Source organism: Netta rufina (genome assembly GCF_964035555.1).
Source record: "Netta rufina genome assembly, chromosome: 14".
Taxonomy (NCBI): Eukaryota; Metazoa; Chordata; class Aves; order Anseriformes; family Anatidae; genus Netta; species Netta rufina.
In genome coordinates, this window is record NC_140137.1 from 9,983,362 (window position 1) to 10,005,052 (window position 21,691).

The following is a 21,691-nucleotide window of genomic DNA, read 5'->3' on the forward strand; positions in this document are numbered from 1 at the left end:
TAGCCTCTGCTATCTGCCAAGTAGCAGGTAAGCTAGCCAGACGTGGGGCTCTTTTTTATCAAAGTTATATTTTCAAGCTGCAAGACATCTCGTCTGCTGCAAGGGATGACGGTGCCAGAGCCTCGAGCAAACAAACAGGCAAGGAAGCAGGGAGCGAGGAGTGAATGTGATGCTCAGAGCGGGCAGAAAGGGGTCGTTCAATTCCTGGAAGGATTAAACTGGCTTGTAAAAGAGCCCCATTCAGACAGCAGCGTTTGTGAGCGCTGACATCTTAGCTTAACAAGGCTCTTTACCCGCAGTTTGAGAAAACAATTTTACATGCTGCTCTCAAGAGGCTTAAGCTGCCATAATTCATGTTCATACCTCTAACCATGAAAGGATGAAGAAAAGGTTTATTGCAGTTTTGTGCCGCAATAATCTCACAGCTCTTTTCTCAGGATTGCTTTAAAGCTTTAGGAACTTCAGAAAGATATTTGGACACATCATGGGATGTCTGGTTGTGTTCTTGGAAAATAAGGCTCACAATCCAGTCCCAAAAACCCCAGACTGACCCCAGAGCTCAGTAAATCCAGATACGAAGTCTGGGAGATGGGGAAAATGCATCCTGTTAGCTTGCTGGAGGCCTGCATGGGCTAGACAAGCCTTGTTACTGTGGATGTGCAGGCGCTTGGGTCTGCACCTGGCTGGTGTAAAAGTCTCTGAGCCCTAAGTGACTTTGGAAATGTCCTCAGAAAGCAGGACAGGAAGGATGCTGAGTTTTTGTGGTACTCAGCCCCACAAAAAAGTGAAGCTATAGCACTGTGGGGATGTGTATACAGCTATACAACAGCTGAAGGCTGTTGCTACTCCTTGATAAAAGACACCCAGGCTCTCGGGGTATCTCTGCCTGCTGCTCTCCCCAGCTGACTGTTCCCAGGCTGCGTGCACCCACGGTGCAGACACTGCCCAAAGCCCCGTGCTCCCTGCCAGCCATGGAACACAACCACAGCCTCGAACATCTTTATGTATCGAGGCCCTTCAGGCCCTCCAATGTTTTAAATTGGGATGATTAATTGTCTAATCATGAATTCTGCTGGAAATGTGTTGTTTTGATTCTTTCGGCGTGTGGGGACCAAATGCTTCTCCTGACAATTGCTTCTGGAAAGCTGTAATGCTGTCACCGCCACCCTGCCCCAATTCACAGGAGAGAGCAGCTGGGGTTGGAGAGGGGCAATTAAGGATTGTTTTGGTGCATCACCAACCTGATGTTTGGCCACAGAAGGAGCACCTGGAAGCACACTGCCACATGCAAGGGACTCTCCAGATTCCTTTATCATCATCCTGAGAAACCCTTGGGAGTCTCAGCATCCTCCCTCATCTTTTTGTCTCCTCAGTTTCCTTGACCTCCCATCCTCCTGCCCCACACCACAGCAGCTGCAGGCCCAGCACCACCCCAGACTGCCTTGTGTCGCTCAGCTCCCTCCAGCCCGGTCCCACAGCCCCATCCCCAGGAGATGCTGCACCCCGGCTGCCTCAGCAAACTCCCTGGAAGTTCCCTGCTCCTGTGCCCTTTGCATTTGCTTTCCTGGCTGCTCTGCCTGCATTCGACCCCTCCCCAGGTGACCCCTGGCACCTCCCCACGAGCTGTCCTGGTGTCCCCAGGAGCGCAGCAACTTCTGCTCCTCCCACCTTGGTGCTGTCCCTTCCTGCAGCACCGCTTGATGAATAGTGTAAAAAAGACGAGTGGGAAGAGGAGGGCTTTTCATTCTTTATTTGTAGGAACAATTTGTTCAGTGAGGAGAGAACAGAGCTCTTACGATCACAATAGTGCTCTGGCTGAGCACGGCACGCGAGGCTGCCCCAGCACGTGCTCCACGTGCGTTGGTGCTCAGCACCCCTCTGCTGAGCAGGATGTGGGGTGCCCTCGGTGCTGAGCTCATGGACCTGATTTCCAGGCAGCACAGCACAGACAGTGGCTATGGTGCCCAGGTGCTCCCTTCCCCATCGCTCAGCCTGCATTTTGCAGAGATGGAGAGGTGGTTGTGCGCTCTCCCTAGCAGATATTTGCTATCTGTGGGACATGAGCTGCTCACTGCTGACTTGGACACATCTCTGCATCTGCCCTGCTTCTGTACCACGCGTGCTGTGCAAGGAGGTGGAGAGCAGCTCCAAGCAGCTGGGGAGACTGGGCTCTGCTATGGGTCCTGGCTGCTCTGCTCCTGGGTGCAGATCCCTGACAAAAACCCCCAAACTCTGATTTAACAGCAAACAGGCTCGTTCTGTGCCAAACTATGGGAAGGATAGAGCAGCAGAAACCAGGGAGCCAGAGAGGTTCGTGGGGGAGGCAGGAGGAGTGCAGTTCAAGTGGCAGAGCTTGCCCAGGGCATAACGAGCAGCGGGTATTTGAAGGAATAACTGGGAATTAGATTATTCCCATCACTAGGAATAATGGAATGAAATTTTCAGGAGGAAATGCAGGTGCAATGCTAACAGCAGCTCATGACTTGGACTACGGAGCAGCCTCCCAAAGGACAGCACATTAACCCTGGTGTCAGTGCATTTAAAAATAGACTGAGCATACCACCAGTAAATGGAATACATGGAACAAGCCTGAAGGTTCATAGGCAGATGGATTTGTAATACATCTCTTCCATATCCAACTCTTACGACTCTGCAAGGAAGCAATCAGCAATAAGCAGGTCACTGCTTTGGGGCCGCTCTGGTGAATTATTGGAGAAAGTGCGTCCATCTCATGTATTGCAAACTGCCCTCGAGCATGAGAGGATTTGTGAGAAAAAGACCTACAAAGATCCCATGCGTGTCTCTAACCTGAACGCTAATCCCAAGGGCAGTGTTTCCAGTACATAATACGTGACTGGAGCCAGCCAGGAATCTTCTGAGGGAACAGGTTTTTGGTTGAGAAATATTTCCATTTAGCAGCGACACAGGTTTGGACAAAGCCCCTCGCCCAGAGACACGGCTCCTCCAAGGCAGGGGACGTCTGCTTCGTTGCAGCTGGGAGGGCAGGATCTGCGCATGAAGCAGGAAAAAGTGATTTGTGCATAAGCACTGCACAAACTCAGCTGCACACAGAGCACGAGGCTGGAAGGGCTCCGCAGAGCTTATGCAGCACACATCTGTCCCACTGTCCTTCCCGTCCCTCTGTCTTTCCCAACAAGGGTTTGTCCAACCTGTTCTTAATTCTCCAAAGACCAAAATTTGTGCTGCCCAGGCAACACATTCCTGTTTTACTGGCAGCCTTTTCCTCCTGCCTCACACTCAGGTACTCCCACACTCCGTGTGCGTGCCCGGATCCGGCGTGATGGAGGCGTTTACACCTGCTGCACATCACCCCCAGAAGCCTGCTTGTCCCTGCATGTGCATGACCCACTGTGTGCCCTTGTCACCAGCCTGTTAACTCTGTGCTTCATGCAGACAGCACCGAGGGTAGGGCAGGCATCTGTCTGTCCGTCTGTCCACTCTCATCTCACAGACAGACGTACAGCACACGCTTCCTCTCTGCGTCCTCGCCCAGCATGGGAGGTGCTTGGGGAGGGTGCCCTGTTAGCAGCGTTGCATCAAGCAGCAAGGTAATAAATAAATAAATACGATTGCACACAAGGGAAGGGTTTTGCAGCTGGAAGCCCAACAGAGAAGGTCCCAGCACAGGTCAGTACCAGCTCGTTTTGCCCAGGCATCCGGGAGAGGCCCGCTGAGCAGAGACCTGCAGCCTCCCAGCTGGATGTGTCAGTCTGCTGCTGGGACGCCATCTACAATTAAGAAGTGCAAGATTCCCTGTGGTTTTGAACCATTTTTTTTCCTAAAAATTCCTGCCTGAGCCTTTGTCACTCCCTATGTCTCTGTCTCTTTCTCCGCTGAATGAATTTTTAAAAATCCGCGATGCAGGAGCTGAGTGTGCAGCCTGCCAGCATGCTCGTTTCAACAGCTACAGCAGAGAGGTGGATCCTCTGTGTGATTTTGGGGCTCTGGTATTAAACTTGGCTCCCAAGAGTGGCTCGTTGTGCTAGCATATGACTGCTTGTGAGTAGGATTGCCAGGCTTGAGCCTTTCTCCCAGCTGAAGTCCAGGCATTGCAGCTGCAGATCTGTTGGCATGTGGAGCAAATGAAGGCCAGGCTGTGTTTGCACTGTGCAACGTCAGCCCCATCTGGCAACAGCAAACTGCACTGGGCAGGATTTGCCCTGTGCTAATCCCCCTGCTTGTTTGTGTGGGTCTGTGCCCCATATGCAGTACATTTAGGGCTAAAGAGAAAAAGAGGTAGACAGAGAAGATACCAGAAGGAGAAACAAGCACAGAATAAACCAAAGCAATCTTCCATGCTCCTTCTCTCTCAGTCTTGGTCAGATTCCTGTTTGTCTGGAGCCCCAGTCAACATGTGGACGGGGGCTGTGGGCACATCCTGCCACTCTTCTGACCTAGCCGTAAGGCAGGGACCTTGCTGTGGCTCTTCTGAACCAGCCACTGGAGACAGCCACGTGGTCCTGCTCCCCCCTGCCCTTTTGAAAGTGCTTTCCAAGGATGCTGTGCCAGGAAAACCCTGAAGCACCTTTTGTACTGACTCGGACCTTCACCTCCGTCAGTTCACAGGGCTCTTGTAGCTTCTTTCCAGAGCTGGTTTCTCTGCAGTGACTCCTGCAAAGTGCCTCTCTTAGTGCTGGTTCCCCATCTGCGTCCTCTGATGCTTGAAGTGCTGCTGGTAGAGCCTTTCGTGGTCCTCTGGTAATCCTTCATCAGCTTCTCCTTCAGGCAATGCGTGATGGGCTAGGGGTTGAGATGAAGACATTTGCCAAGGCGATCACTTCCCGCAGCATCCCCAGGCTCAGAGAAGCAAGGCTGTGCTCCCACTCGATCCCTTCAGAGCCCTCAGGAGCTCAGGGTGGTGAGGAAAAGAGGTCGGCCCATTCAGCTCTCAACCATTCCTGGACACCCAGGGATCTCTGTGTGAGAAAGAAAAGGAAAAAAATGCATCAGATTTGCATAGTAGGAGTTGGAATAGAGGAGGGATTCAGATGCTGAAGCCAGGGGAGAGGTTACACTTCCCTGGGACTCTGCTGCCTGCTGTACCCCGTGCCCACTGGCACTTAGCCTACAGACACTCATTTGATACATCCCCCGAGGTAGCCAGTGGATGCATGGGCACCAGGAGCAGCCTCTCTTCATACCCCCTGCCCACACACAGCACCACATACCCGTGCTGCTCCTCCTCGAGGTAGGTGAGCCTCAGCCCCATGGGCTGCAGCGATGTTTCTACAGTGCCCTTGTAATCCTGGGCTGTGCGAGCCATTCTGCAAGGACAGCTGGGTGTATTAGCACCCGGGCAATAGTTTTCCTGCAGTGCCTACCAAAAAGCACTTCTTTTCATGAAATAATTGGAATAAACAGATGCGGCTCTACGCATGCGCTCAGGTCTGCTGACCAGAAGATGAGAACATATTTCCTTCTGGTTTTAATATCTGTGAATCTACAAAAGGGAAGGAACAGGGCTTTCTCTTGATTGTGGAGATACCTGAATGACTGACATGTTAGATGGAAAAATGGGAAATTAATCTTGAGAGAGAGAAAGGAACAAGTACTAGATATGCCTGTGCTTTTGTTTATTTGAAAGCGACATTTTAATAAGTATGTGGCAAAGATTACAGTCGGGGGGGGGGGGGGGCGGCAGCATTTGTGAATAGAATAAATCTGAAGAAATGAAGAAAAAAAATCCTGTTCTTTGGGAAAACAAAACCTCTCTTTGAAGAATTCTGCGTACAAAAGATGAAGCTGCATTTCTTGCGCAAATGGAAGCTGAAGTTCCAATATGAGAGGGCTGATATGAAACACTATCAGTTGCCGGCACCACTTTTAAAAAACATTTCACTCTCCATCTGCCCTGCAATTTGTCCATCCCTCCACCCTTCCTTCCTTCCTACCTTCCATTTCAGAGTAACCCTGGCTCCTGTGATGTCAAACCACTGATCTCTCCTGCAAAACCTGGGTTTTATTCTGTACACTGATTTAAGCAAATATGAGGAAGGACTGTGAGTTCTCCAGGGTGAGCAGAGAACTTTGCAGGGTGCTGTTGGAGCAGGTGGCAGAGCAGGAATGCAGAGAAAGGGGTTCCCAGTGGGAACAACAGCCCCATGGAAAAAGCCCAGCCATGGCCAAGCTCTGCACCTCAGAGCAGCTCCGGCCATGGCTGGGGTGTGCAGGTGGCACTGGGGGGGAGATGTGTGCGTGGGGCTGGTTGGGGATGCACAACCAGAAATGTTGGGGTGGAGTACTTAAGAAAGTACAATTACACCCTGAGCATAAAATCAAGCATGCTGTGGAGAATTTTATATTGCCAAGAAGGTTTCTACTTTGCACAAAAGAAGGAAAAAAAAGTTTTTCACCTCTTAAGTTTTTTACTCTAAAAAACCTCTGTGAGCTGCAATTACTTCTGCTGGTGCAGCTGGTGCAGTAAAGTTTGGGCTGGGGCTGGCAATGATTAAACACCAAGGTGAGGAAAACTGATTCGCTAAATCAGCTGGATTTAGATGATTTGTATATGTTAATTGTTACCATTTAGTTTTATATACGGGGCACTGCAGTCTATCAGAACTGTCGCATGGAAATCTTACAAATCAGAAGCTCTTTAGAAAATCCCTGAGATTTCCCATGTGGAGTGATAACATCTCCATAACTCCAAGTGATTTCCGCAGGCAACAGCCCCACGGTCATGCAGTCTGAGAGCAAGGGCTGACAGTTTAACTAGGGAAGAAAACTATACCCAAATATGAAGTAACAATGAGGAAATCGGTGACATTCCGCAACACGGTATGCTGGAATTTCTCCAGAAGAAAACTGGAATTTCTGAATGATGCTTCTCTGCCCTTTTTAATCAGCTTGAAGCCAAAGGGCTCTTCTTCTACTATCCTATAGATGGAGCCTGTAAGCTTACAAGGACACTTGAACCATGCTGCAGCTCCAAGGGCAAAGCCACTGCTTTAGAGTTCATCCGGAAAGGAGGAGGGAATTTCAGGAAAGACACCCATGAGGCAGAGCAAGGTTAAGTTTCCTGCATTCCTCCACCGCTATGATTTAATTGCCCCCGCTCCTCATGGGAAGAGCTCTGGGACTGGTGATGGTGCTACTGACTGCCCTCACAGGCAGCCCCAAGGTCCTGACTTCACTCTTGCCAAGAATGCCAAAGAAGTCTGTGTTTTTTGATATCCGGATATTTTATGACATTATTATTATAATAGTGACTGTCTGGTATTCCGAATCCCAGCCGTGCAGATTAGCTTTGATAGGACACAGAAGTCCAATGTCCTCTCTTGCTCCCGCATTGGATGAGCTTCACTTTCAAGCCCAGATCCCTATGGCAACAATCAGTTTTGTTTCATGACTGGCAAAGTTCACAGCTTGCTGCCAGTGAACACATCGGCTAAGTTATTCACTGCTGGTGAGAACAGAAAGGGTGGGAAGACCTGGGCCGTGCTCCCCTGGCTCTGGTTTCATCTTCACCTTGCAGCAGGGGGGGACACGGTGGGGGCAGCGGGCTCCAGGTGTCTCCGAGCAGCACCAGGCGATGGCTGGGCCTCCTTGGGGCCAGGAGCATGGAGAAGAGTGTTTGTTCTCCTGTCTGCAGCCAGCCTTCTGGATAGCAAGTGGAGAGGGAAGGACTGCAGTTCCTGGCAGGTTTCTGGGGTTCTCCTGGGCCTCTCACCTCTGGCAGCACAGGGGAGGCTCTTTGGGAAGAGCACTGAGGAAAGTGCAACCTCAGTTGAAGTAAAACAGGAAGAAAATGGAGGGCTTTCCACTTTCCAGCAAGAGTAGGAGCTACCTGGCACACTCACAGCCATGTCCTGCTCTGTGGCACCTCCAGGCTACCCGGTGGGTCAAGCAAGCCTCACATCGATGTGTTGCCATTGCAGCAGTCACACCATGCAGGGTTGCATTTCACCCCGTGCCACTCACAGCACACCCGTGCCATTACAGGTCACTTAAGAACAATTAAGGGACTGGCCACATGCCAACAGGAGATCGCAGGCCAGCGGGTGTAAATCTGTTTGTCTCCACTGGCTTTAATGGAGCAAGGCTGACAGACACCGAGGTAACCACTGAGCTCTCTGACTTCCCAGAGGAAAACCAGCAGAAATCCAGAGCCAAAGTCTCTTTCATACAGCAAGACGGTGTGGAAAACCCTGCAGTTTCAAGAGGAAATTTCCATTTCTTGTCTCCTGCTTAAATCTGCAGTCCGCCGGCTGAAGCCACTGGAGATCAGAGGAGGGGCCAGCACCCCTTTTACAGCCAGGCTTTCACCTCTAGCCCTTTACAGACAAGGTGGGAAAATCCAGAGAAACAAGTGTATAAGGATTAACACCCTGACCGCTGCCAGCACAGAATGCCTGCAACAACTGCGGGTGCCCTCTCAGAGGAGAAAAGTGCAGCCAGCTCTCCTACCCTCCCTCCTGGCCCTCAGCAGTTTGAGCTACTGCTAATGCAGCATGCCTGCAGTTTGCAGCCCCTGATCCTTCCTGACACCCACCTGGGAGCAGTCTGTCAAGACAAATGGACAGATTTACCCCTAGGTAACTCTCCTGGGGTAGTGACCAGCGATAGGAGAAATCACTTTGCATGGGAGTGTTGGCTTATTCTTTTTTTCACTCACCACCTGCTAGATGAAGCTCACCTAGCCCCAATCTGTAGTGAAGCTACCAGTAATTTTCATCAGCATAATGCCTGTGAAATCAGCAGAGTTGTTCTCCATCGTCACCACTGTATCCCACATGTCCCACTGTTCAGTTACGTAGTGCTAGGACATGCTGAGCCCCGCTACTTTTGCTCTTGTTCTGGCGTAAATCAGCAGCAATGCTGTGAAGCCAAGACAGCCCAGTGTTCCTTTACACCGCTATTACAGTGCTGACGTCAGTGGAGTGACTTCAGATTTATGCTAGTGTCACTGAGGAAGGAATTAGACCTAGATGATTTACACCACTGTAACACTGATGCACAAGGGGAACTGGGTTTGCAGCACACAGACCTGTCCGAGCACTGACAGAAGACAGGGCTATCTACCCAAATAACGGCATAACCTGAACAATCCTTATTTATGGTCTCCAAATGTGTGCGTGAACACAGAAAAGAGGTTTAGAAGATGGCAATTAAAATAAACAGCAGATCACTTCTCCTAAACATATGCCTCGTAAAAGCAGAAAATCAGATGTTGTCCTGGAACGCTCGCTATTTGCTGCTCTGGGTAACGCAGAGCTCGCCTGACCTCTTCCAACATTTCCTCTGCCCTGAATTCCTCCTTTTTCACAAGTCAAAACATAATTTTCAAAACAGAAGTCGTCTGAAGAAGCCTTGTGGTCTCTGTTATTGACTGGTGCCTGTTGGGAAGCCTGGTTTCGTGCACAGGCCAGCCAAGATGAGAGGATGGACCACGTGCATCCCACAAAGCAACGGATGTGTGTAGAACAGGCCTGGTGAGTGCATCTTGCTAACTACATAGCCAGCTTGATATCAGTAATGTGCATGCCCTTATGTAGTACCAGTACAGTCCTAGAAGAGATGGAAGACTAATGATGAAACCACTTCCGTCCATTACTTGTAATACATGTCAGGCTTCAGAGCAATCATTCTGCAGAGTAAAACTCTGATGAGAAAATAAATATTACCTTTTAAATCAAAGGGAATTGACTATTACCTACACTGTTACAGTGGGACTTCAAAGTGCCCCTGAGGGACATTTCCCAAGGGCTCAAGGGAAGGATGAAGAGAGGAAAAATCCTTCACTGGCCCCAGGTTGTAGATTGGCAGTAGAGTTATCTGAAGTGGTCTCTCCTGTTTCCTGGAGATCATGGAAAGCCCCAACACACTCAGCTTTCTGGGGTCCAATGTGATGGATTACTCCCACAGGGAATGCTTTCAGCCTTTCTTGCTCAGCTTGCCCCAACTCCCAGTCCACACTGAGAACTCCTACAGAGTCAAAATCCAGATATCCCCGGGGCAGATACTGCACAGGTAGGCTCTATGAAGCCTGGAGAACTCAAAAGCCCATATTTTTTCTCGCTGTGGAGCTCCCCACTTGAACTAGTCATCCAGGCTGTCTTCACGGCCAGAGGAGAGAAATGGGCTTCTCTAGGACTCAGTCCTCAGCTCATTGTAGCTATCTGCAAGACAGCCAAACAACTTTGCCAAGCATCAGTTGGTTTTAGGGTGAAGTGAGGGTACAGCAAAAGCCTTCGGGCATCCCAGGCAAACAAGATAGTCTGTCAACCTTACACTGCACAGCCTGTGCATCTGAACAGAGGTCTTCCAACTGAATAAAGTCTGGTGCAGACTGTCTACAGATTGTCCCCTCCTTCCCTTCATGCTTTTTCAATGTCTCACTGGAAACTTTTTCTATTTTATGTTTCAGCAGACTGTCACCTACCATTTGCCAACAATTCTTCCTATAATCTTTAAATAGCATACGTTAAAAGTGCAGGGTGTAAGAAGGATCCTAGGGTGCAACAACATGAAACAAACCATCAGCTGCTTCTTCACAGATCAAAGTAAAAGAGGAACCAGTTAATACGTGATAAGAATCACAGAATCACAGAATCACAGAATTTCTAGGTTGGAAGAGACCTCAAGATCATCGAGTCCAACCTCTGACCTAACGCTAGCAGTCCCCACTAAACCATATCCCTAAGCTCTACATCTAAACGTCTTTTGAAGACTTCCAGGGATGGTGACTCCACCACTTCCCTGGGCAGCCTGTTCCAATGCCTCACAACCCTTTCAGTGAAGAAGTTCTTCCTAACATCTAACCTAAAACTCCCCTGGCTCAACTTAAGCCCAATTCCCCCAGAAGAAGCTGAGGTGTAACATAGGTCAGAAGGAACCACAGAGCGCATCAATCCCAGAGTTAGGCTACTTTATGACCAGACTTATTTGAACGGAAACAAAACAAAACAAAACAAAACAAAACAAAACTTTCCATTTGCTGTAACCCAAACCTGTGCTTCAGGGCCTGTCTGTACTTGCCTGTACAGGGTGACACATGGTGATACTACTTGTTTTCATTTTGTTGCAGGGCTCTGATAGAGAATCAGAGAATCATCCCTCCACAGAGCCCATCCATGACTCCAGATACAACTTGCAGCTTTGGGAATGTCTGGCAGTGCCTCTGAGCATTTTATAATGAATCTGTCAGCTCAGGATTCATTATTACTCAGTAGTATTTTTCCTCTGTCACTCTCACCAGTTTGTGCTCATTTTGTACTCCTTCCCTGTGAGCTCTCCGAGGGAAGAGGCATCCAGCAGTCAGTGCAACCAAGACAAACCTTGACACAACTTCCCAGTTAGTGTCAGTCCTTAGCACATCTCCAGTGTGCTTGCTACTAGCCAAGCACTGACTCAACTTCACATTTCCACTTTTTGGTTGTTATCAAACTTCTCTGAGTCCTCGTTGTCCTTTATTACCAGTTGGAGAACACAGATCTCTCACCACAAGGATACACTCAGATCTGCCAGAGGCCCTGTGAAAATTACTGGCTCTTCAATTGATGCAGGTGACACCACTAAAACCCCTACCTGGATCCTCATTTACTTTAGTGAGAAACTTTAGAAAATGTCCTCATCAAATTCTACATTTGAAGGACTTCTTTTTCCTGGCAGTCAATCATCAGAGTAACTCTGGAAAGTAGCCAGAATGTGGAACAGCTGCAAAGCAACAAGATTTTAAAAGCTATGTTACCTTATTTCTCTCTCTTGTTTGCTTGCCCCGGATTTTCTGAGGGGGTTGTTTGCTTCCTTTTTGATTTTTGGGGAAGTCGGAAGGAGATTGTTTACTTTGCTTTTTTTTTTTTTTTTTTAATCATTTAATAGATTGAAGGTGGTTCCCAGCAGAATAGCAATTTTCTTTGAAACTATTAAGTCAAACTGCAAAATCTTGTAGTCCCCCAGCAGAAACTCTTGACTGTCAGAGAGCTGGGAGCCCTGTGCAAAGTTTTTTCTGGGGTTTTATGTGTGTGTTTTTTTTTGGCAAATAATGATTTTCCTCCCTGTGTTTTCCTGACAATACTGCAAAGTGCTGCTCTTGTGCATTCAGTCTGTGCAGCTGATAGACTTCACTTAAATGTTGCAATTGTGATGTTAACTATATCATCAGGGCAAGAAGAAGGACTACAGAAAGAGAAGACACTTTCTGAAGCCTTAATGGGAGAGGTTGACTGTGAAACATGAGCTACTGCATGCACACATGATGTGAGGCAAATGACTTTCTTCACTGTTGGAAACACTGGGACAGGGCTCCGTGGAAAAGCTGCAATGCAGCCAGTGGCAGCAGGCACTCAGCCCACACTGATCTGATAACGCTCACACCAGGCACCTCGCTGCTGGCTAGAGCTGCGTGCATTCCCCCAGGGCTGCATGCATTCCTGCAGAGCTGGATGCATTCCTATAGGTCTGCACATTCCCATATAGCTGCATACATTCCCTCAGAGCTGCACGCATCCCAGTTCTGGCCACGTGTGAATACCACGTATATGGGACCTCCCTATGCTCTCAAGGTGCAGAAACATGATTTCACAACCATGTAAAAAACACATCCTTTTGATGCTCCGCAAGCCTGCAATCATAACAGAGATAAATGTGCTGTTATAACCAAAGCCATGAATGCCAAATAATGCAGGCAGTGCTTTTGTCTTGGGTTGTGGCAAGACACAAGCTTCCTCTCCTTGGTGTGATGCCAATATACACTTCTCCTTAAGCCAGGCTTACACTCAGTTTCCTCTGATCTTGTTTCAACTAATACAGACTTAAAAACAAATCAAACAAGTTACAATGAACAGAAAGTCCTTCTTCCCGTAGGAACAACAGACGACTCAAACATCATGCACACTCCTCCGTCTGCTCTGTGTTCAGTGCCCTGGTGAAGGAAGGTGCTGGGACGGGACCTCAGCTCCTCTCCTGCCCCAGTCAAAGGCACAGCAGTGAGCAGCCTGCTCTCACTGACCCTGCTTTGGGCAGGGGGCTCGGACCGGGTGATCTCCAGAGGTCCCTGCCAGCCCCAGCCATTCTGTGAAGCTTTGAAACACAGCAGGTAGCACTGCTGGGGGCATGTAGCATGAAAAAGGGTATACATGGAGACACTGACATCTCTTCTTTCCTGCCAGCCAGCTGTGAAGTCGCAAAGACCTAATGTTCCTCTGAAATGCCTAGATGCTGCCCTCTGGGCAGCACACTGAGCTTGCAGGGCTGTCAAACACATTAGGTACTATGCTGGCACCAAGGGGCACTCCAGTAGCAGTTTCCCTAAGGACTCTTGAGGCTCCCAGTGAATTGCAGCAGCAAGAACCCTTCACTTAAGTGCCATTCTGTTATTTAAGTAACAAGGTGGTCACAACCAGCTGAAATAGAACCTCCCGATGACTTTACAGCAGTGTTTTTCCCACTAACTCAGAAGTTCTCCGTTTTCCTGCTACGCTGGGATTTGTTGCTAGGTAGGCTACGTCCAGCCCCAGGACACAGTGGTGGACCACCATCAAGACAACCAAACCTAAGGGCTGTTAAGGCAGAGATTAAGCCCAGGTGCCTTCCCTGCCATGCTTTTAGATGCAAATTTTTAAGTATGAATAGCAAGCAAGGGCCCTCTGGGTGAGAAAGAGCCAGGAATGGGAACAGAGGTGACAGCGGCACATCAGCAGGTGCTTGCCTGTGAGTGCCTGGCGGGGCTTTCACACTAGAACAAGTTCGAAGTATTAAGAAAGAAGCATTTGTGAGCAGCTGTCCCGTGGTCACTCAGAGCACAGAATCTCTCCTTCTGGAGGAATCTGATAGTCACAGCTAGATTGTTGTAACCTACATTCTGCCTCATTGAACCAAACATTTCCAGGATGGTTTCCAGCCCTGGACAAGGGACCCAGACACTGGTGGAACTCAGGGCAGGTGACACTGGGCATTGCCATGTCCCCCTTCAGAAACACAGAGACTGAACATCCCCGCTAGTGCTTCGCAGTGAGCTTTTGTGCTGCTGTTGCGGTTCCCTGGGCCTCCTCCTCGGTGAAGAGGCAGGAGGAGAGTGCGAGACAGGAGGACATCCTCCCCTTCCTCTCACACACAGCTTTGCGGCCGTCCCTTTCGCGGGCGCCGTTCCTATGCGAGGCTCAGGTGGAATGGCCTCAGATGTGGGAAATGGTTTGCAACCTCAAAGCCAAGTCCTTTATTCTCAGGCAGCCTGTGAACCCTGCGCTCACCCCAGGGCTAGGCAGAGGCACGGGGAGGCTGGACGTGACACTTCCATCACTTGTTGCTGGGCCCTGCTGAGCCGCAGAGGTTTGTTTGGTGTGCCGGGAGCTTGTGGCCACTGGGATTTCCTCTCCTGCTGGGAGAAGCTGAGAAGGAGACAGGTGGCTTGTCTGCATCCAGCTCTGACACTCCTGCCCGCCCCATGCTGCTCTCCTCCTTCCTCAGCAAAGCCCAGCCTGAGACGTGCATGGAGCGCTGACCCCGTGCAATGCCAGAAATGATCCGGAGCGGGGCCGGATGGAGGAAATGGCCCCTGGGGCCGTCCCCCAGAAGGAAGGAGCTGCTGCTGCTGCCTGGGGCTGCCGGCGCCGTGCTGCGTGGCCGGCGGTGCTGCCGCGGCGTGGTCCCACCACTGGGAGTGAGGAGGAAGGCGTCTGCCTGCTTGCATCACCTCACAAGTATTTCCCTCGCTTTCAGAATGCTGTGTGTCACCTGCCTTTAGTCAGAAAGACGTGCTCTCTCCCACCCAGCAAGGAGGGGCTGGGACCTGACCAAGGGCACTCAGCAAGCCAGGGCTACTAGAGACAGAAGCCTGGTTGCCAAATCCCCGATCTTCAGCCAGCTCTCTGCACAGCTCTGGCATCTCCTGGTGCTTCCTGATCTAACGCTAGTGCTAGTTTATGACTAACATGACTAATGAGGTAATGCGAAAGCTAGTTTAGACTCAGAGATGTAGCAAATGCCGTTTCACTTACAAATAAAATTCTTTATTCAAAGAAATCCCCTCCTTCTCCTTAGAAGATCACATTCTCCAAAGCTGGGCATTATCAACCTGTTAATTTCTTGGCGTTGGGATACGGCGGAGAGGACAAGGGACCAGGCAGGGGCTACCCATGAGAGGTGACTATGGGGGAAATCCAGTTCCTGGGGTTTAAATTAGTCAATCGCTTACACAAAAGTGAATTTGGTGAGAGTATCCAGGCACAGATCGAAAGCAGCAGTTCCTAGATATGATTTTAGTGATCTAATTTCAATCAGCCCCGCTCAGGAAGGAAGGAGGGAGTCACGAGGTTCTGTTCTGTTCATGTTCTGCAGCCACGTGGCTGCACTGACCGCAAAGGGACGTGGCCGCCTTGCAAAGACAACTGGGGCATTTCAGGGGTTGCCCAGGGTTTGTTCAAGGGCTCAGGTTTTTTGGTCAGGCTAAAGGTGTGGAAGGCAACTTACCCTAATGAATGGAAATCAAAATGGAAAGAGAAAGTGGTGAAACCTTAATGCTACAGCGGGGCAGGAGGTGCCCTCTGTTCTCAGGCGAGACTACAGGGCTCAGAAATGTCAGGGCTTCTTTTTCAGAGTTGTAAGAGTTGACGTGGCAAGGTGTTGGTGCTGCCACTGTACGTAAGGGACATGCTGCTGCCCCTCGGGACAGCCCCAGCAGCTGGAAAGCTCGGCGCTGCCACAGCTGGGGGGGTTCTGCAGGGAGCAGGCGGTGGCAACAGGGGAAAGCAAAGAAAGGGGAAGAAAGAAGAGCCATAAGGTTTTGAGGTTTTCTTAAGGCAGATACTGGAGGACTTACACGGTTTCCTAATGCTTGGGGAGAAGGCGTTTACGTAACTGTACATGATTCAGCACAAAGAAACCATCTGGAGACAGCAAGTCCTTCCCCTCTGTGTCAGTGGCGGCACTAAGGGAGCAAGTAGATAACACAACGGGAATGCAAACAGCGTCGCCATCCCCGTCACAGCTTTCCTGCACGGCCACGCTGCGCAGCAACCCTCCTGCAGGACACACAGGGCTCCAGGGAGCGTGGAGGTGGCATTAACCCCCTGGGAACTGGCATCCTCCCTGCACACGTCCCCAGACTGCACGGAGCAGCACGGAGCAGCTCTCCCCCGAGCTGGGGCTCGCAGGGTGCTTCCTCTGCAGCAGTAGTTTCTCACTTCTGTTTCTTAAGACCTAAGCAAGCCTGGAGGCTCCTGAATAGCAATGGAAGCAGCCTGATCTCATCCAGCCAAAGAGGCAGCAGGAGAGAAGGCTGGGCAGAGCAGAGCCTGCAGAGCCCAGGATTGCAGCCATATCTGAGGTTGTTGGGTCTCCTCATGGTGCCATCTCCGACACAGAGCACATGGGAAGCTTTATTTTGAAGATCAAATGACATGTTAGGTCTCTGGGAGATCCTCTCAGTAAACTATTCCTGAGAGGCTTCAGTATGGCATTAGTGTACCACATCTAATGACACTATTTCCCTTCCCATGATATGTGACCTAATAAAAAAGAACCTATTTTTCACCTCATACAAGAGTAACCTAAGAGCAAACACGTGCATTTCATCCTGTGTGTGCTGAGGTCACAGGAACAACTTGCAATGGCAGTTTTCTGCAGTCATGGTTATATACTGGTGCTTGGAGGATATCACTCCCAGGAAGCCCAGTGGCTCCATCATCCCGTTAAATCAGGGAGGAACACATGAGAATTACCTAAGTGTGTGGGCAGGCCGAGAGATGGAGCGCTGCCTGTCCTTTATTCCTCTCTTGTGCAGTAACTTTTTCAAAAGTGGCTCTGGAGCTTAAGCCCCATTTTCAAAATTACCTTGGGAATCACTCACATTTACTCCCCACATGAGTAACTTCATGAGAAGAAGCCGAATCCCTTTTCCCTTATCCTGCTCATCCACATCAAAGGGTGGAGCACAGAGGCCTGTGCCAGGGCTGATAAACACTCCCAGGTTTTCCAGAGCTAAACCTGTGCAGAAAATGCCAGGCTTCACCACAGCAGAGCTCCCTCTGCACATTTTTTTCCTTCAAAGAAAAGCTGCAGCCGCCCAAGCAGGGGCTGGCGCTCCGAGGTGCTGGACACAGCTGATGGTATCGCAGGCAGACAAAACACCACCCTGCAGCAAGCTGCTGTTTGCAGCACAAACAGCACAAAGGCGACTGCCAGGAATCCATGGGTGGAGCGGGCATCACACCTGGGCAAATACAGCCCCAGCAAGAAGGCCTTTTTTTCCCAGAGCCCGGCTTCGAGCTGGTGATTGCACCACATCAGCCCTCGGGGGCTTTTCTGCATTACTCTCTGGCAAGCAGCTTTGTGAGTGAGTGAGCAAATGGTTGGCATCTGCCACGGAGCTATAAGAAGACTTCCCTGTGAGGTGGAGCTTGGCTTGCAGATGATCTCATGGTTTCAGTCACGGTGACCTGCTGCACTTGATGGATGCACCCCTTCCTCCAGTGCCCCCGCTCCTGCCCTCCTGTCATTCCTGTCTACAGATGGGTTTCCAGCCAGTGAGGCTGCAGGCTCAAACCTGTGGCTTTCCATTGCAAATGGAAAAAAAAAAAACCCTGAAGTTAACGAAAGGAGAGGAAGAGCCCAGCAACCCCCTTCCATAAACATGCAGAAATGGCAGGGGCAGAATGCGAAAGGGACACCAGGTTCTAATTTCAGCAGTTTATTTATTGCAATTTCCCTGCTCTTTAGGAAGGGCCAAATCTTACCTCACGGCATCATGACCCTGAAGCAAGTGCAGGCTGCGAAGCCCAGCTGTAACCCAAAACCCCATTTAAAGCATGGATGGTCCCAAGGCTTCTGCAGGATGACTGTCCTGCTATTTATTTACGAGGTATTCAGGCGGCTCAGCTACAGCCCTCTGATGGTCTGGTTTGGAAGGGATTTCAGGTTTATTGTATTTTCAATCAGTTGCACAGTTATGACTACGCTGACATCTGAAGCCCTCTGGCTTGCCTACTGGAGACTCACCAGCAGGTGAATATCAATAATCAGCTGTCTGATCCCTCCACACCTGAGCCTGAGATACAAGAGCTCACTGTGATGGTGAGAGGAAAGAGTGGTTTCAGGACCACTGGAGTTTCCAGCTGTGTGCTAAAATGGCCAATATAGAACCAGTGGCATGCAAAGGAACAGTGGTTCCTGTGGCACGGGAATCCACACAGAGGGAGTCCTCATGGAAATCATTGAACTTTTCATAAATTACTGGAAGTCGGACGTTAACAACCTCCTTGTAAGGAGATACAAGGTGGAGCAGGTGAGATGCGTACATAGATTCAGCTTTATTCACCTCACCTCACAAACCAGTCCAGCCAGCCCTTTAATCGCTCAGCAGCTCATCCCCAACTTGTCTCTATTTTTAACAGTCCTGTGCTCGTGGGAGCTGCGGGTGGGGATGAGGACACCTGCGGTGACAGGCACCCCGCTGGCACAGGGCAGAGCCCCAGCATCCCTCTGCTGCCCTCCTCGAACAGCCAGAGGGACTGAAACACGGCGATGTGAGCAAGGGCATGAAGTTCAAGGGACACAGGAATAGGAAAACGTGTGCTTCTGGGGAATCCCAGACTTCTGTCTGAGGGAGAGGTGGGCACCCTGTTGTCCTGTGTAGGACAAACAGCATGAAGAGCTTATGGGTGACTTCTGAGCACAACATGCTCACACATGTCTACGTTACAGCAGAGGAATCCTCCAGAAATGCAGCAGATGAGATAATAGGTCTAGTTGGTCTAGTTTCTTTTAGTCATCTGCTTGTAACAAACAGTAATTGGAACTTCTGGCTAAAATCACCGGGGGTTTCCTCAGGCAAAGCCATAGCTTGGACCTGGCTTTGCTGATGCTATAATTAGCAGGAGTACAGAGAGGTACCCATTAGCATCCGCCGACTCCTTTGGCCCTATTTGCACTGATGGCTGTGATGCGCTGGCTTCTTGTATCACCCACGGAGGAACGTGGCATCCCTGGATGAATCATGCAAGAAGCAGCGGGGAAGGAAGAAAGCTCTCTGCAAACACAGCTTTTTTCTTAGGCAGCTGAAGGAAGGAAATGGGGGGAGAAAAATGTAGCCACTGTTTGGGGTTAATTAAAATGAAACGCTTTTGCAGGACGCTGATGTTGCTTTTAGATTAGGTGGAATCGCTCAAAACTCTCTGCAAAATCTAACAGTTAATGACTTTCTACTGCAACTCGGAAGTTTCCTTCTTGGTGCAAAGGGTTTATCTTATCCACTGGGGATCTTGCCCCGGTCTCTCAGCCTGCTTGTGGTGAGACGTAATGCTGTAACAGCTCTTGTCTCACAGACAACCTCGCAGCACTCTAGGTAAGCTCTGGCAAAGTCACAAACGGTTTAATCATTAAATGAAACTGGATCGGGCTGAGGTTGAGATTCCTGCCGCGGCAGCCAAGAGATGACAATACCTGGCAGCTGTGAAGCATCTCTCCTCTCCAAACTCCCTGACACCGCTTGCAGAGGCACTGCCCTCCATGGCTCCGCGCGCCCAGCAGGCTCCATCTCGCATCATGCACAGCACCGCGATGTGCAGTGAGTCACGGCACCGGAGCGCAGCCCTCGGCGCTCTCAGCTTCTAATCTGGTGCCTGCATCGCAGATGTTTGTCACCACGGAACATGCTGATATTTTTGTGCTGTATTTCTTCCTGTAACTCAACAAGAACCTCACATAAAAGTCTTTGTGCTTTAGAGAGGGTTGAGGTCTAGAGGAATTACGAATATTTTGGCGCTACTGACTCGCTTCTGTTTCTGTAACACCACAACAGAATATCATGTAACAAAATGCTTTTCAGGGATGGCAAGGGACACTGAGGGCTGAGAGCATCTCAATGTTACTCCAAGAGCACCTTGCACATCAGGACATCTCCAGTCCAGACGCAGATAGGTTTACACCCCTCATATGGCCAGGGTCATGCCCAGGTCCCGGTCCTGCTGGGCTCCCTGCATGAGGCCCGATGTCCCTTCAGGCGTGGGGCAGCTGCAGGACCCTCTGTATATCCTCCTGAGCTGCTAACAGCAAAACCATCTCAGCAAGCCAGGGCTGACGCTAGCCACGCAGCATGCACCCATGTTACCACAAATAGTGTGGCTGGAACAGTGCAAGGAAGCAGTGTGGGCACACCAGGAGAGATGAGCTATGGTGACCTGTCCTCTTCTAGCTACAGCTGCCGGCTGGCACATCTTGTTTCATGGCAACACCCCCAGCCGACACATAAAATGCAAGCAACGAGCAGCAAAACTTTGGGGAGCGATGCTGGTGCCAGAGCCCAAGCAGCATCCCTGCTCCCACCCCGCTGCCCGTCCCCTTCCTGCGCCTCTCCTGCAGGGAAATCCCGGCTGTCCCCACCTGCACCTCGCAGCTACATCTCCCGCTTATCACCAGGGCCATCACCAGGCCAGGCAGGAGATGGCTGTCCCCATTTGTCTCCATACCTGGCAGGCACGCTGGCTGCAGAGGCTCGCAGGCTTGCAGAACAGCAGGTCCGCCTGCTCCACGCCCTCCCTAATCGCACCTTGGCAGGCGGCGGAGCAGCTCCGAGGAGGAAGCAAACTCACGTTAGAGGAAATTGCTGCTCCACACAAAGCTTCAGCAATGCGGGAAGGAACCTGGTTACTGAGAGGAAGTCAGGAATGCGTTGCTTTAAATACTCCTGCCTTGCGCCAAGGATTAGGAGGGGGCTTTCCAAAGGCACGGCCTTGTCCTTGTGTCTTCTAGAAGACACGAGAGGAGGAAAAAGATGCTTTAGGAAACAACTAGGTTGCAGGACTCAAGGGACCCAGCTCCAGAAGGAGAGGGGTGGAAAATAAAGGACACACAGATGGTTTATTAGGGCAGACAACTTATTTTTGGAAATGGATAACAGGTTGCCTTCATCTGCTGGCCATCACTGGTTTTCTCTGGGCATCTTTATCAACAGGTGGTATCAAAAGCATTTAAAAAATGCTTTTTTAAAGGCACCTTCTAATTCTTTCAGCACTCACAGACATCAGAAGTTAAAAACCCCAGCTAATGCCAGCCAGAGCACAAGCAGGTACTACACAAGCATTTGTCTACCCCTATTTTAAACCAAAACAGTGCTGTCCCAAGCTGAGGCTGTTCCCCCCCCAAAAAAATGCTTTCAGCAGGGACTCCTTCCTTGGCCATTTGACCTGTGGTCCTAGGATTCAACCCACCCCTTCCACAGGGTCACTTTCTTAAAAAAAAAAACTGCTGTGCAGGACACATTTTTCACATGACTCCAGCAGAAGTGTGCTGGAACACTCCTAGTTGCTGGGACACCCGTAGTTGTGAAACCCTTCTTCCCTCAGCCACCCTTCCTTTGGGCTGAGAGCTGCAGCAGGCTGCAGGAGATGGCTCTGTGCCCTGGCTGCGTGGCTGTACCTGGGTCTGTCCCCTTTGCACTGTCTGAGCATGTGCTCGGATCCAAGAAAAGCCTCCCTGACACATCGGGAAAGTTAGGAGAGCATTTCACCAGCAGCAAAGAGCATTTCGACGTTCGGAGATTTTACTCTTGGGTTTACTCATTGCTAGCACAGCACAGGTAATGTATTCTGGTCCATCAGCCAGGCAGGCTCCTACGTAAGCATCGTGTTGGCAAAACACGGCATCTATGCCAATATTTCCCCCTGCAGTGTGGACCAGCAGCTGCTGGCTCCTGGCTCCCACTGACAGCTCTGCGCGAGCTCCGGTGCTGTTCCCA

General features: G+C 50.3%; 1 protein-coding gene across 1 annotated transcript in view; it reads right to left on the reverse strand.

Annotated features, from left to right (window-relative positions):
* Nucleotides 1-1,740: 1,740 nt before the first annotated feature.
* Nucleotides 1,741-21,691, reverse strand: part of ADRB2 (adrenoceptor beta 2) — a gene marked incomplete at its 5' end in the record, with an annotated part of 31,623 nt that continues 11,672 nt past the window's right edge. Inside the window, one exon of the mRNA XM_084295052.1 lies at nucleotides 1,741-4,937. Within this exon, the coding sequence (XP_084151178.1) occupies nucleotides 4,903-4,937 (35 nt within the window). The 3' untranslated portion in view covers nucleotides 1,741-4,902. The remainder of the gene's footprint in view (nucleotides 4,938-21,691) is intronic.